At 48.9% G+C, this 15,060-nt stretch overlaps 1 protein-coding gene across 14 annotated transcripts in view; it reads right to left on the bottom strand.

Annotated features, from left to right (window-relative positions):
• MEGF11 (multiple EGF like domains 11) overlaps nucleotides 1–15,060 on the bottom strand; it is a 341,793-nt gene that overhangs the window by 72,036 nt on the left and 254,697 nt on the right. For all 14 annotated transcript variants that reach the window (XM_059372309.1, XM_059372305.1, XM_059372312.1 and 11 more), the window contains exons 6-7: nucleotides 4,970–5,216; nucleotides 3,571–3,691 (exon numbers count right to left, since the gene is read on the bottom strand). In XM_059372309.1, the coding sequence (XP_059228292.1) occupies nucleotides 3,571–3,691; nucleotides 4,970–5,216 (368 nt within the window). The remainder of the gene's footprint in view (nucleotides 1–3,570; nucleotides 3,692–4,969; nucleotides 5,217–15,060) is intronic.

Genomic DNA, 15,060 nt, shown 5'->3' on the forward strand with positions numbered 1-15,060 from the left:
TGTTTCCCCCCACCCCCGCCTGCCTCTCTGCCTACTTGTGATTTCTCTCTGTCAAATACATAAATAAAATCTTTAAAAAAAAAAAAAAGAAAAGGAGATTAGGACACAAACATGCACAGAGGGAAGACCAAACGAAGACACCGGGAAAAGGCAGTCCGCTGTAAGCTAAGTAAGGTCCTCAGAAGGACCCAACCCTGCTAACCCCTTGATCTCAGAACTCTAGCTTCAAGAACTGTGAGAAAATACAGCCCTCCCCCCTCACACCACCCCCGGTCTCTGCTACTTTGTTACAATAGACCCAGCATACTAACACACTGGCAATAGACCCAGCATACTAACACACTGGCCCGGTGCTCGACTGGACTGTACATCTCCAACTGTAGCGGATCTTGGGTGGTGTGGCTTCCAGAAGGTTGGAGATGAGGGGAGGCAACAGTGCCACTCCTCTCAGAACTTGTTAGACCAAATGGTTTGTCAAAATCTGGAAACCAACCACTCTTTCAGAGGACTGTGGCTAAATGGAGTATAAATATAAAAGGACTCAGGCAGGTCACTCTGATTCTCCCAGAGGAGGCACCACTCAGCCTCTCCAGCCACCTGAAGGTATTTCTTGTGACCACCGTCCCAGGGAGCATGGATGCTCTCAGTGGTCAGTGATCAGTGGCTGTATGCGTGCTGAGGTCCAGGGTGTGGGTCTCTACGAATCATCCTTCCCAAACCTGACCATCTAATTTTGCAGCTGCAGCTCCAAAGGCCAATCTCTGGCCCTCTGGGACACCTGGTCCTAGTTCCCAGCACCTCAGCCCCATCTCTCCTCAGGCCTGTCAGGGGTGTGTGCGTGTGTGTGTGTGTGTGTGTGTGTGTACACACTCACAGACACACACTATATCCAGCCTCCACCATCAGAATGGGGACTCCTAATGGAGGCTGACCACATCTTCTACCTCCCTTCTGTCTGCAGTCCCCACTCTCATCCAACTACTCACACCTGCTTTCTCTTCTCTGCTGAAAGGAAGAGTAATTTCCCAGGCTCTTTGCCAAGGCCCCTGCTGGAACAAGCTAATGACAGCTAGGCAAGTGGAGTGTCCTACAGGCCCGCGTAGAGCCTGGTGGCCAGGAAGCTCTAAGGAGGGGCCCAGAGGCCCAGAGATCCTGGAGCCTCTTCTCTAGCTCTGCACCAGGCCTCAGTCCTTTAGGGAGCTGCACTGTGTGAGTCAGCGATTGTGTTTTTTAGATCTCTGAGTGTGGCTGAAGCCACCTGGGCCCAAAAAGAAAGTAAGGTCTTGGGGGACAATCAAGGCAGGAGCCTTCGGCCCAGCACCCTCTTCTGGGTCCCTGCCCTCCCTTAGAGGGGCCTCAGGGCTGAGCCGCAGCTTCATTTCACCATGACTCCGCATGCTCGAGGGGTATTAATAATTCATACAAATCTGCAAGTTAAATGGTGTGTCAAAAATAGAAATGCAATTGTCTACAATAAAATTAAAAACATAAAGTCCCCAAATCTGAAGGCTTCTATTGACAGAGCTTCTTGTCATTGGGAAGAACAAACCTCTCACTGTGTTGGAGAAAAAAAAATTCCTCCATGTGTTGGCCTCCTCCCTTCCTCTTCTTTGACTGCGGGCCTCCATCAGTCTCTCCAGAGAGATCTTTACAGGTACAGGTACAGGTACAGGCAGGTCTGGGCAGGCTCTGTGTCCCATTCTCCCATTCTCCCCCTACCTCACCCAGAGCCAGCCTCACTGCCTGCTGCTAGGCCTCCAAGGACCCAGTCCATGGGTGATGGAATTCTGGAAGCTGGCTGGAGATAAGAGAGGGTCTTTCCAGAGAGTGGTTCAGGGTGGAAGAAATGGGCAGGTGTGGGAAAGGCAGCAGAACCCTTTTGTCCTCAGACACAAAGGGCTGAGGTTCAGGAGTCCAGAGCTGGGACACTAGATCCTAGCCTAAGTTCCTCCTAACCAACAGTGTGGCCTTGGACGGGTTACTCAGCCTCTCTGGGCCTTAGCTTCCTCATTTGAGACAGGAATCTATTGATGGACCAGTGGCGTTCAAACTCTAAAAGCTGGGAGACCCCATTTTTATGTGAAATCTTACCTAGCACCTCAATATAGAAAGTAGATTTAAATGGAGAAGAGAGGGTACGTAGGACCAAGAGACCTAATTATCAGGATCCTCACCCCCAAGAAACCCCAAGGTTCTGTGAAACGCAGAAGGAAATCCTACAGTCCCGATCAATTATTTCCGAACACAGATCAGCAGACAGGGTTGGCTGCCTCAGAATCATCTGGGGAGCTTATTAGAGATAGAGATCCAGGCCCCAGAAGGTCCCTGGTGGGGCCTGGGAATCTGTTCTTAAGGCCTCCGGCCCCAGAAACTCTGTGCGCAGCCAGGTTTGGACACTGCTAGACTAAATCACCCCCCAGTCCTTTCCTGCTCTAGAAAATCCTGGCAAATCTGTGCCTCAGTAGGCCCTACAGGCACCACCCCTACCTGCTCCTCATAACCTCTGCCTTCACAGCCCCCCAAAATGTCCTGTTCCTGCTCAGCAACCCTGTCCTCTCTAGTTTTGCAAAGTCTCGGGTCCCAAGGGAAGCAGCCAGCTGGGGCACCCAGCTTCCTGTGAAACAGGGGGTATCACTGGAGAGTTGGAAGCAGGGACACAGCCCAGGAAAGTCAGCCTTAGTGACTCGCTGCTCCTGAGAGGCTTGGGTCTTTGGTCAGGGATGGGAGTGTGCTGGCTAAAAAGGAGGCTTGTGCATTGCCTGTGGGATCCAGGGACATAACACAGCAATTATAAGCACGTCAGAGTTTGCAAGGTGCTTTGGACATGCACGGCCTCATGTGGGCCTTTGGCCAAGCATGGTAGCTAGGAAGGGGAGGGCTGGACTCTTGTTGTATCAGTTCTGCTTACAGATGGTGAAGCAGAGACCAGAGTAACTGAATACTTTTTTCAGGTCAACACTGGATGTAGCCCCTGAATTTAGCCCTGTGAGGTTATAATTCCCATGCCCCTTTTCCACTGTAGTGGCTCCCAGACATGAGGCCTGGATTGGCAGAGGCTGCATAGAAGCGCCGGGAGTGCATGTTAAAATACGGATTCTGGGCCCACAGAACACAGTGGGTGTGTATGAGAGAGAACAGGGGGTAGAGGCTGGAAATATGGAGTTCTAGAACCCCGGGGGATCGAGCCATACTCGCCATCTTCCTTCCTCCTCCCACCTGCTCCCCTGCCCTTTACACCACACCTTGCTGCCACATCTGGCCCAGAGCCCATCTGGCAGCTCGGGTGAGTACCTATGCCCAAAGATAGAGCTAATCTAGATTTCAAGTCCTCTAAGCACAAGGGACCACAGGCTCAGAGAGGTTAAGTAACTTGCCAGCAGTTCACACAGCCCTTTTGATGCAGATGTGATTCAAAGTTGTGTCCACTGGCAGTGTCCAGTGATGCCCATGACCACAGATAGGAGGGTGGGTTGTTGGGGGTGGGAGAGGTATCTAGCCCCACAACATGTGTGAGTGAGAGATGCTCACCCCTCCTCCAGGGTCCCACCCAGGTCCTGTGGGCCCACCTACCGTCCAGCCTGGGGGGCAGGCACACTCTCCCGTGATGTGATGGCAGGTGCCCCCATTCTGGCAGGGGCAGCGCAGCTCACAGTGAGCCCCATGGCTCCCAGGTGGGCACCGCTCCTCACAGCTGCGTGGGGGAAGCAGAGGTGTTAGACACAGCAGCATTCGGTCAGATGGCAGGGCCCCAGGGGTCCGTTGGAATTAGTGAGTTCATAGTGTGAACTGGGCCGTGGTGAGCTGAAATGCAGTCCTGCTTCCCGCCAGAAGGGGGCAACAGGGCTCAGGTATAACGAAATGGAATGTTACGTGCTCGGGCCAGTACCTGTGAGATGACTTACGTGCTATAGTGTAAAGAAGAGTGTTCTTCTGGGGAGGAATGCTTCCAAAGAGGAAGCCATTTCACGTGGGTCCTGAGGGTGAAGTTAGTTTCACTGGGAGATGGGAAGGAAGGGCATGCCAGGCAGAAGGAACAGCACGAGTAAAGGCACTGAGAAGTGGTTGTCCATCCAGCTTTTAAGAATCCATCTAGATTTTTAAAGATTCAGGAAGAGGGGTATCTGGGGCCTGCCCCCACTTCCAGGTTCTGGAAGGTTCTCAGCTATTGTAATAGGCTCATGTGCACTGCTGAGGTATGAGGGAGGATTTGCCTAGGATCGTGGCCTTAGGCCTTAGAGCAATGGCCCTGGAGCCGTCCACACACTAGGGCAGGAAACATCCTTGGTCAAAGATGTGTCCCTGTCCAGTGTCCTTGGGTGCTCTCTCAGGATCTAGGGCCATTGGGAGGCCACTGAGCCTTCAATCAGGTAGGGAGGAGAACTTCAATCTCGCTTCTGAGGGGGTCTCAATTAAGCAGTCTTGGTGGTTCCCTGTCAGTACAGACTCCAGAAAACTGGTGTGAGGGGCTGTTGAGGTCTGAGGGGAGAAGGCTGGGGAGAGCAGCAGACACAGTAAATTCCCTGAATCTATGCATGATACCTGCCCAGGGCCCTCACCCACCTCTTTTTTCTTAAATGGCCTTGAAGGGTCAAGACCCCGGTGAGTGGTGGCACGTGGGCTATAATCAGAGAACGGCCAGTTAAAGTCTGGCCCACCCCCAACTACCCACAGGAAGGGGCAGGAGTTTAATGAACTGGCCATGCTTCGTCTCAGCTTGTACCAGTCACCCTGGGGCCTGGGTGGGAGGGAGTGGAGACCTGCATGGGAGACACCTGGGCATTTAAACTCTGTAGGACTTGGAGTCACAGCACAGGGGATCTGACAGCCAGGACTGCCTTGACCTTCCTTCTCTTGGGACCACCTGCCCACAGTCAGGTGCCAGTGGCAGACTGTGCAGCTGTGTGTGTGGGGGGGGGGATTCACCTCACCCCACCCCACCCCACCCCCAGGCCCTGCAGGCAGTACTCACTAGACTCCAGTGTAGCCCGGTGCACAGAGGCACTGGCCAGTGCGGGGGTCACAGCTGGCTCCATGGCGGCACTGGCACGGCAGCTGGCAGCCCTTGCCGTGGGTGCCGGGCGCACAGAGCTCCTCGCAGCGCCAGCCGCGGAAGCCGGCAGCACACACGCAGGCGCCTGTGATGGGGTTGCACAGGGCTCCATTTTGGCACTGGCACCGGTTGCTGCAGTGGGGGCCCCAGTGGTCGCTGTCACAGCCTGCAAGAGAGGAGTCGGTCAGGGCTGAGGGAGATCCCTGAGGGACTCTCCTTGGGATGGGGGCCAGCACCAATGCCGCCAATGACCTTCCTAACTCTGCACTGCTCTCCCTTGGGGAGGAGGCAGCAAGGGCCATTTGGGTAGAAGCTTTGGTGCCTCATAACCTCCACCAGCTCTTTGCTGAGAGACTCTGTTCTTCAAGGCATCTCTTGGTCAGAGCCATCCCCTTCCAACCAGTGCTTCCCTGAAGCCCCTCCCTGGTGAAATTCTGGAACCATAAACTGTTTACCTCCCTCGGCTTTGCTAAATTCTTCTTGGTTAGCTCTTTCTCTCAGCCAGGCTGTTTCTCTCCTAGTTTGCCAGCCCTCTTTTCTGTGACCACACTCACCACCGCCAACCCTCCAACTTCTTGGTGACTCCCCAACACAGCCTGGCTCCCATCTCTCTTTCTCTTTCCCACCTCTTTCCCTCTCTTCCTGAAACTCATTACTTTTCTCACGTCCTGTCCTTCAGTCTCAGTGAACCTGTCTTCTACCTCCCTGCACCTCCCCTGGCTGGCTCTGTCTCCCTGTCACCCTTCCCATCTCTCTCTGCTGCTTCTCCCTTTCAGTAATGCCTCCCCACCCCTCCCCAGGTTGCTTCATCTTCAGTTCAATTTCTTTACTTTCCAAGTAGCCAACTTCAGAAGTAGCAGGAAGAAGTAATGTTTCCCTGGGAGGGGACTGACAGCCTTCAAGATTTTTAGATGTAATTAAATGTTTCAGAGAGCACTATCTGAACCAGCTTTGTAGAAATTTCCACGGCTGTGAAAAGGGCCTCAGTGGCAGAGCCCCAGGTAAGTCACCTACCTCTCACACCCACCTCCCACTCTGACCCTCATCTGGAGCAGACAGGACACACGATGACAAGACGTCCTCAAACCACAGCCTCAGCCGCTTGAGTCCTGGAGTATGGTGGATGTGGAGTTCAGGCATGGACATGGACATATACAAATAATGTTCTAGGAGAAGTTCAGTGTAAAGATCGCTCCCAGCTAAGGAAACCAGGCAAGACTTCCTGAAGAGACTTCACTTTCTGCCTATCAGAGTGACCAAATGTCCCGGTTTAAGCACTAAAATCCCACATTCTGGGAAATCCCTTAGCCTTGGGCAAACTGGAATGGCTAGACATCTTACCACCCGAAGATGAGGAGATGAGCCGTTGACCTTTGTGCGCCAGTGATTTTAGGGTTTAGACACCCAGAGAGGAAGGAGGCAGGTGAGTGGGATTGGAGAAGTTGTCAGTGGGCAGGCTCGGCACGAACAAAGAGACAGGGGCACTTGAGGGTTGGGTAGGTACAAGAGCATAAGGTTCTAGTGAGGCCAGTGAGTACATGGAGTCTTTGTGGACTAAGGCATTGATGGAGGAATCACTCCATAAACCCACAAACTCCCCTGCATGTACCTGCCACTCACTGATCAAGGTCAAGTAGTCAATATCATGGAGCCTAACTATCATCCTTTAGTAGATGGAACCTGCCTAGGCCCAAATCCCAGTTACCCTATCTTGCTTTATTCCTTCTTCCTCTGTGCCCTAAATATCCAAATACACAAACTGAGCTGCCAGATTAAATCTCACCTTGCATTTTCTACCTAGCACTACAGTGAATAAGGCAAAATCAACTCCTGTAGCCAAAAGCAATCTTGAGACATAAGAAAGAAGATGGAGGTATCAGGCTTCCTGATTTCAAACTGTATTACAAAGCTATAGTAATCAAAACAATATGGTATTGGCAGTAAACAGACACATGGAACAACAGGACAGAACAGAGAGCCCTGAAATAAACCCATGCATACATGGTCAATTAATTTATGAGAAAAGAGCCAAAATATACAGTGTGGAAAGGACAGTCTCTTCCATAAATGGTGTCAGGAAAACTGGATAGCCACCCACAAAAGAATAGAACGTGACCATTATCTTATATCATACACAAACATTAACTCAAAATGGAGTTAAGACCAAAGTGTAAGACCCAAAACCATAAAACCCCTAGAAGAAAACATAGGTGGTAAGCTCCTGACATAGGTCTTGCGATGATTTTCTGGATTCGACACTAAAAGCAAAGGCAACAAAAGCAAAAATAAGTGGGACTACATCAAACTAGAAAGCTTCTGCATAGCAAAGGAAACTGTCAACAAAATGAAGAGGGAGCCTACTGAATGGGAGAAAACATTTGTAAGTCATGTAACTGACAAGGGGTTAATATTCAAAATGTATAAAGAACTCAAACAACTCAATAGCAAACAACCAAGCAATCTGATTAAAAAATGGGCAGAGGGTCTGAACAGACATTTTTACAAAGGACATACAGATGGCCAAAAGGTACATGAAAGGGTGCTCAACATCACTCATCATCAGGGAAACGCAAATCAAACCCACAATGAGATTCCCCTCACATCTGTCAGAATGCCTAGTACTAAAAGACAAGAAATGACAAGTGTTGGCAAAGATGTGGAGGAAAGGGAATGCTCATTCACTGTCGGTGGGAATGTAAATTAGTATGGTCACTATAGAAAACAGTATGGAAGCTCCTCAAAAAATTAAAAATAGAACTATCATATGATCTAGTAATTCCACCTCTGGGTATTTATCCAAAAGAAATGAAAACACTAATTCAAAAGATATCTGCACCTCCGTGTTCACTGCAGCATTATTTATAATAACCAAGACATGTATATATGTATACTATATATACTATATATATCCTATATACTATATATACTATATATATACTATATGTATACTACATATACTATATACACTATATATATACTATATAATAGCCAAGACATGTATAGATGTGGTTTTATATATGTATGGATGGATGTATCCATTCATCCATCAATGGACACTTAGTTTGCTTCCATGTCTTAACTGTTATAAACAACTCTCTGTATGTGTGTGTGTGTGTGTGTGTGTATACATACATATACACACACACACACACACACAATGGAATGTTATTCAGCCACAAAAGAAGGAAACCCTGTCATTTGTGACAGCATGGGTGGACCTTGAGAGCGTTACACTAAGTGAAATGAGTCAGATGGAGAAAGACAAACACCAGATGACTCATTTATGTGGAATCTAAAAAACAAAGAAACAGACAAGAACCAGACTGGTTAACAGAGGTGGGGTGTAGGAAGTGGGTGAAATAGGTGAAGGTGGTCAGAAGGTACAAAGTTCTAGTGATAAAATCAATAAGCCATGGGGATGCAATGTGCAGCATCCTGACTCTAGTTAATGATGCTGTATAATTAATAATACATGAAAGTTGCTAAAAGGAGATCTTAAAGTTTCTCATCACAAGAAAAAAATGTATAACTATGTATGGTGACATATGTTAGCTAGACTTCTGGTGATCATTTCACAATATATACAAGGAATCAATATGTTATATACCTGAAACTAATACATCAATTTTATCTCAATTTAAAAAATCAAGCCCAGTTATAGTTATAACCTCCACCCATACTGGAAGAGGTTCACGGGACTGAGAGAGATGGTGTACCCAGCAGCCGGCATCCCCCACCTCACCCAGTCTCTGGGACATATACTGGCAAGTGGAAAGACTAGCCGAATTGCCTACTATACCATTTCTCTATCTCTTTTTGTTGCCAAGCACACATAGTTGAATTCCCATAAATTTAATGTATAGATGATGTGACTCCATTGTAATGATAATGACAACCACATTTTAAATGCTCACTTGTGACATTAAAACTCTCTAAGTCAGGTTTTAATACTCTCCATTTTACAGATGGGGAAATAAAGGGTCTGAGAGGTTAAGTGAGGGTCCAAGGTGAGAGTCAAGGGCGGGCTCAGGTCTGGCTCTGGCCATCTCCATTGCTGGTAAATGGGATACTTTCTGAATGATGATTTTGAGGACAGAAACTCTGAGGTGCCCTTGGGCAAAGGGGGACAGCTGCAAAGCGCGAGTGTGCAGACACCACGTAAGCAAGCAACTTCCTCTCTCTTCATCTCTGGGGACAACCCCAGGATCCAGAACAAGGGATTCCCTTCATTGTTAGGGCCTAGTTACTGCCCTCAGATCTTGACTCTGAAGGAAACTAACTGTTAGAGTCCAAAGCCAATTTGTCCTTGGTGCATCCGAGGGCTATACATTGCTTATCAGAGGTACCCTCCATTCTCTGTGGCATAGCCAAACCCCCAGACTGTGGGGTGCGGAGTCTCATGGGGATGGAGATGCTAAGGCAGCACTGAAGGTTCACAGCAGACGTGCTATGGCAGGGGTTGTTCCAGGCAATACAGAAGGCCATGAGTGGGTTGGAGTCCAGACTGGGAGGTTAGAGAGTAAGTCCTTAAAGAAGAGACTGGAAGGAGGGGTGAACATGGCAAATGATCTAATCTCTATATATTCCTAAGCAAAGGAACTGATGTGTAAAAGCCTGGAGCTGGGAAAAAGCAAGACAAGGGAGAAAATTTAAAAAGGTATGTGTGTCTCGAAGGGAGAGCAAGGTATACGCGAGACTTGAAGGGTGGCGCAGCTTCCTGGGCAGGGTCCAGGGTCCCAGGGCTTTGTGAGCTGTGTCCAGGGAGGCTGACTTCCTGCAGTGGGGAAGCTCTAGATGTGCTCCCAGCAGGGGCTGACAGGATTAGGTGTGGCCGTAGAAAGACTGGGTGGATGAGAATAGACCTGTGAGCAGCACAGACGGTGCGACAGTGGGGTCGGGGGATCCACTGGTGTAGTAGCAAAGAGCTGGTGGTGGTCTTGACCTTGACTAAGGGAGTAGCACTGGGGATGGTGGTAAGGGGACAGATTCCAGCTGTACTTATGAGGTATAAACAGCAAGGACTTGGTGACCGACAGGGTCCTGGGGGAAGGAAGAGGAGGAAGGAAAGATGTCAGCCCAGCTTAGGTTGGGCTGCTGGGTGGATATCGGTGCCACTGACCCTAACTCTTTCTGGGAAACACAAGGGGAAGAGCCAGGACATTGAGGGAAGAGAATGACATGAATTGTGGTCACTGAGTCTGAGGTACCTAAAGGTCATCCAAGAAGGCACTCAAAGCCATTCACATACACTAACTGATGCACTAACGCTCGGGGGCTTTCGTTCTTCTACTTGTCTGTTCAACACACTTTGGCCAAATACCAACTACTGCCAGAAAGTGACCTGCCCTCTTGGAACGTACGGTCGAGTGGGAGCAAGACGCTGGAGTGGTATATATGACACGCAGTGAAATGCAGCAATAAGGACATTTCCAGGCGTCAGAGAAGCACAGATAAACACAATTCCCCGAAGCCTGACAGTCTGGGTTTCATTGTAAGTGTGCATGTATACACACGTGTGTAAATCTGTGTCTGTGGGTAGGTTTTATGGAGCTCCTAAAAATACAACAGAAAGAGCTTCATGTCACAGTTGGAAACCATGGAAACAAACCGAAAACATGTCTGGACTAAAAAAAGCAAAGCATTTGCTGTATTAACGGAGCCATTAATATAGGGGCAAATAGACCCGCAAATCCAAGTTGACAGGAAAAGGTTACATTCAGTTTAGAATATTCTGATTAAGGAACCAGGGATGTGTGTAATCTGTTCCATATAAATTTCCCCTCAGAGTGATTAAATGAAAAGAAATGTTAGGGTTCACAGGGATAAGCTTCAGTTATCTAGAAAATCCACTTAAAAACACCTCATTCCCCAGCAATGACAGAGAAATGAGGCAGAGCTGTAGCGAGTCAATTATCTTTCCTGGTGAAGGTGAATAAAAACTCTGGTCATTAAAATTACAACAGGACTTCACGTTCTTTTGCAGATACTCACAAACTTTCCAATCTGGCCTTAGGATGTCACCCCCTCACCCACTTTTTGTCTGTCATATACGTTTCTTTTTCATTATTTTTGGCTTTGGCTGATGTTTCAAGTCAATGTATCTTCTTTGGACAGCCGTGTGTGGCCCGGCTTGCTCTGTTCCTCCACGCTGGCCAACTCACCCCTTTCCCCCTGCCTTTCCCTGCCGACCTCTTTTAGACTTCGGGATCTGGGGCTAATGTGTTCCCAGCTCATTTAATTCCTATAACAGCCCATTTGCAAGGCATGATATTACGATCTGCATTTTGTAGATCGAAACAGAGGCCCAGAGAGGTGATGCACTTGTCCAAAGTCACACAGCTGGGGGGTGACTGTGGATCTGTGCTCCTAACCACGGCTGTCCTGCTGAGTGCAGTCTGGTGTTGATGGAAGAGGGGACGTGGGACACGGGCAGCCAGCCTGGGCATCAAAAGCCACCTCGGATCATTCACAAAGAGATGAGAAAGCAGAGGCTCATTTTTCACACGTACTTTTATTAGAGGATTGGTGTACATGTGAATGGTGGTCATAGGTCCCAGGTTTTCCATGGCTGGCCCTCATTCTCCAAATTTTATTCTCTCAAGATGATTTATTTAGAACTTTTTCTCTTGTATAAAATATATATAACATACCTTGTGCCATTTTAATCATTTCTAAATATATGGTTCAGTAGCATTAATTACATTCAAGGTATTATGCAACTGTCATCACTATTTCTCAGGCTTTTCCATCCCCTCCTCCCCAAACAGAAACTATACCCATTTAGTCACAGTTCCCTGTTCCTCCCTCCCTCCAGCCTCTGGTGGCTCCCTATTTCCTTTCTGCCTCTATGACTCTGCCTAGTTTGGATATATATATATATATTTTTTTTTTTTAAAGATTTTATTTACTTATTTGACAGAGAGAGAGAGAGATCACAAGAAGGCAGAGAGGCAGGCAGAGGGGGAAGGGGAAGCAGGCTCCCTGCTGAGCAGAGAGCCTGATGTAGGACTCAATCCCAGGACCCTGAGATCATAACCTGAGCTGAAGGCAGAGGCTTAACCCACTGAGCCACTCAGGTGCCCCTAGTCTGGATATTTTATATAAGGAGAACCATATATCAGTCTTCTGTGAATGGCTTATTTCAAGTAGCATAATGTTCCAAGGTTCAAAGCTCAATGATATTATTTTATTATCTAAATATGCCTCATTTTGCTTATCCGTTTTGCTGTCAATGGACGCTTGGGCTGTTTCTGCTTTTTGGCTGTTGTGAATAAGGCTGTCATGAACACTGGGGTACGATATCTTTTTGAGTCCCTGAAGATCATTTATTAAAGGCAAAACGATGCTTTCATGCCTTCCCTGACTCTCTCTGTTAGGAACAATAACTTGGCTGACCACTGCTTTCTGTCATCAGTGCTCTCTAAGCCGGGTTTAGGCTCCTTGTGTCCAGTCTCTTCCATTAGTCTCAGAGATTCTGTGGGTTGCAGCGGGGAGAGCAGGGGTAGCTGGGTTATGCCCTTGTTCCTAGCTACCCTGTTCCCCACATGCACACAGTCTCCCCCAGTGTCTGGCCCAGAGCTGGGCACAGGAAGAACCATCAACTCTCTCACAAGGGTGCTTGGCCAGCGCTTTTCCAACAACCGAAGAGCCTTCTCTCGGCTGCTTTTGAGGATCCACTTCCTCAGACGGTTGTTCTTGGCCTAACTGCACATTAGCATCACCCTGGGAGGTTTAAAAAAAAAAAGAAATCATGCCTGGCCTTCACCCTTGGACAATCTGATTTAATTATTCCAGGGTGGAGGGGGCCCAAGCATAGGTCCTTTTAAAAAGTGTAGCTGGCAAGAACTACCATCAAACTACCATCCTTCTGGTGACCTTCATTCTCACTGGTCCTCCCAGAGAAGGGCGGGAGATGTTGGGCCTGAGGTGGGATGGGAGAGGTACATGGTTCTTTCCATTCCACAGACGGGAATCTGGAGACTCAGCATGGAGGAGAATTGGCCACTGAAGTGAAGGTCAAGTATTCAGAGATGAACCTGGGGTCCACTGGTCCTGAGCTGCTCTGGCCTGTGCTAGAGCCTGGGCCAAGGCCTCCCCACTCCCCTTCAGCAAGAGTCAGAGCACCTCCCAGGAGGGGTCCCCATGCCCCCACCCAACCCAAGAAGATGGAGGGGGAGCTGACACATCAAGGAATTGCTACTGAGTTTACAAAGCAGCAGGACCAGAGGCAGAGATGGAGCCGCAGCAGCCTGAAACCATTCCAGCTGATAAATAAAGTGACTTCCCAGTGAGGGAGGCCATTTGTCAACTGACTTGCCCTAATAAAAGCATGGACAAATTCTCAGAGGCTGAGCGCCGCCGATCTTTTCAGGCCTGAGCCACAATTCTGTGGATGCGTTGAGGCTGAGTCAGAGCCAGTGCTGTGCAGTCTGGGGCAGCCCCCTCCCCTCTCTGGGCCTGTCTTCTCATCTGTAGAACGACAGATCTGGAACAGTGGTTTTTGCTTAGAGCAAAAGAGCATCTGGAAGTGGGGGGAGGGAGGAATTAGGTCCTGCAGAACGATCAGGGGCTGTCCTGCACGATGAAGAGCTATGCCCTCCAATGCCAGTGGTGTTCTCACTTAAGACACCTGTAGGTAAGTTCTGGGGTCCCTTCCAACCTTGATAATATGTGATCCTATGCTCTCTTGCTAAATGCCCCCACTTGAGAAGCAGGCAGAGTGGGCAGGGGTGAGAGGTGTGTTTGTCCTCGGGTAGAGAAGAAAAATTCAAGGTGGGTAACCCAGCCTCTGAGCTGAGCCATCGTTCAGCTCCCTATCTTTCCACCACTTAAGACTGTTGGAATTAAATATTAATAGACCAAGGTGCCATAGATTAAAAACCAAATCTCCTGACACAGTCCCTAAGCCAGAAGATGCTGACAGCACAGGATTATAATGATGTATCATTAGCTCTTAGTGATCTATTTATTACAGTTGTTACTTACTCTGTTATTTAACCACATTATCTATATCTCCCGTAAGCCTCTGAAGAGAGGCGGGACTCACAGTAGCTTCCCGGGATGCTGGGATGCTGAGCAGACGCTCCCGCCGGTTTCCCAAGGTGTGGGAGCGGAGGGAGAACCACGCATGCGCAGGAAAACCCTGCCCCGCCCCCCCCCGCCCCCCCCCCCCCCCCCCCCCCCCCCCCCCCCCCCCGCCCACCGCCGCATGCTCCCGTTGGTCAGGGGCATCCTCGTCTGGGTTATTCACACTGGTTCCTCTGCTGGCCCCGTGCCACCTATTTGTCTCTTGCCTTGTTCCAAAGATCTGAGGCAAACCATGTAAGGTAGGATTATTACCCCATTTTCCAACTGACAAAACTGAGGTTCAGAGAGTTTAAATAACTAAACTGAGACATCAATTTTGGCACTTATTTCGAGCCAGAAAATTCTTTGTTGTGGGGGCTGTCCTGGACAGGATGTTAAGCAGCACCCCTGGCTCCCACCCCTTGGATGCCAGCAGCAAACCCTCCTCTACAACATTTTTGCAACCAAAAATGTCTCCAAATCTTGACAAATGTCCCCTTGGTGACAAAATTACCCCCGATGACAAAAGGCAGAGTTGAGCCTGAGCCTGCCTTTCTTACTGCTAGGCTTTAGAGGTGATCTCTAAGCACATTTTACAAGTCAGAAAACTCTGGGCCAGAGAGGCTGAGTGTCTTGCCTGCGGCCACACAGCTAATACCATGAAGAGCTAGACTGGAAACCAGTTGGCCATGTTGATCTAGGGCTCTTTGCATCCTACCATGTTAGCTTTTGGGGTCCATTTATCCCTTGTCAAACAATTATTGATTGCCTACTATGTTCCAGATGCTGAGAAGCCCACAGTGGTTGGAGAAACAGACAAGCAGATGGGAAACAAGGACCCATTGGAACATGGAGTGACTAGCAGATGCTGGGCGAGCTCTGCAGGGGCAGCTACAATTAGAGACGGTGCCCCACTGTCAGGGCAGGGGCCTGGGGACTCAGGA

The sequence above is a fragment of the Mustela nigripes genome, chromosome 13 (genome assembly GCF_022355385.1).
Source record: "Mustela nigripes isolate SB6536 chromosome 13, MUSNIG.SB6536, whole genome shotgun sequence".
Lineage (NCBI taxonomy): Eukaryota > Metazoa > Chordata > Mammalia > Carnivora > Mustelidae > Mustela > Mustela nigripes.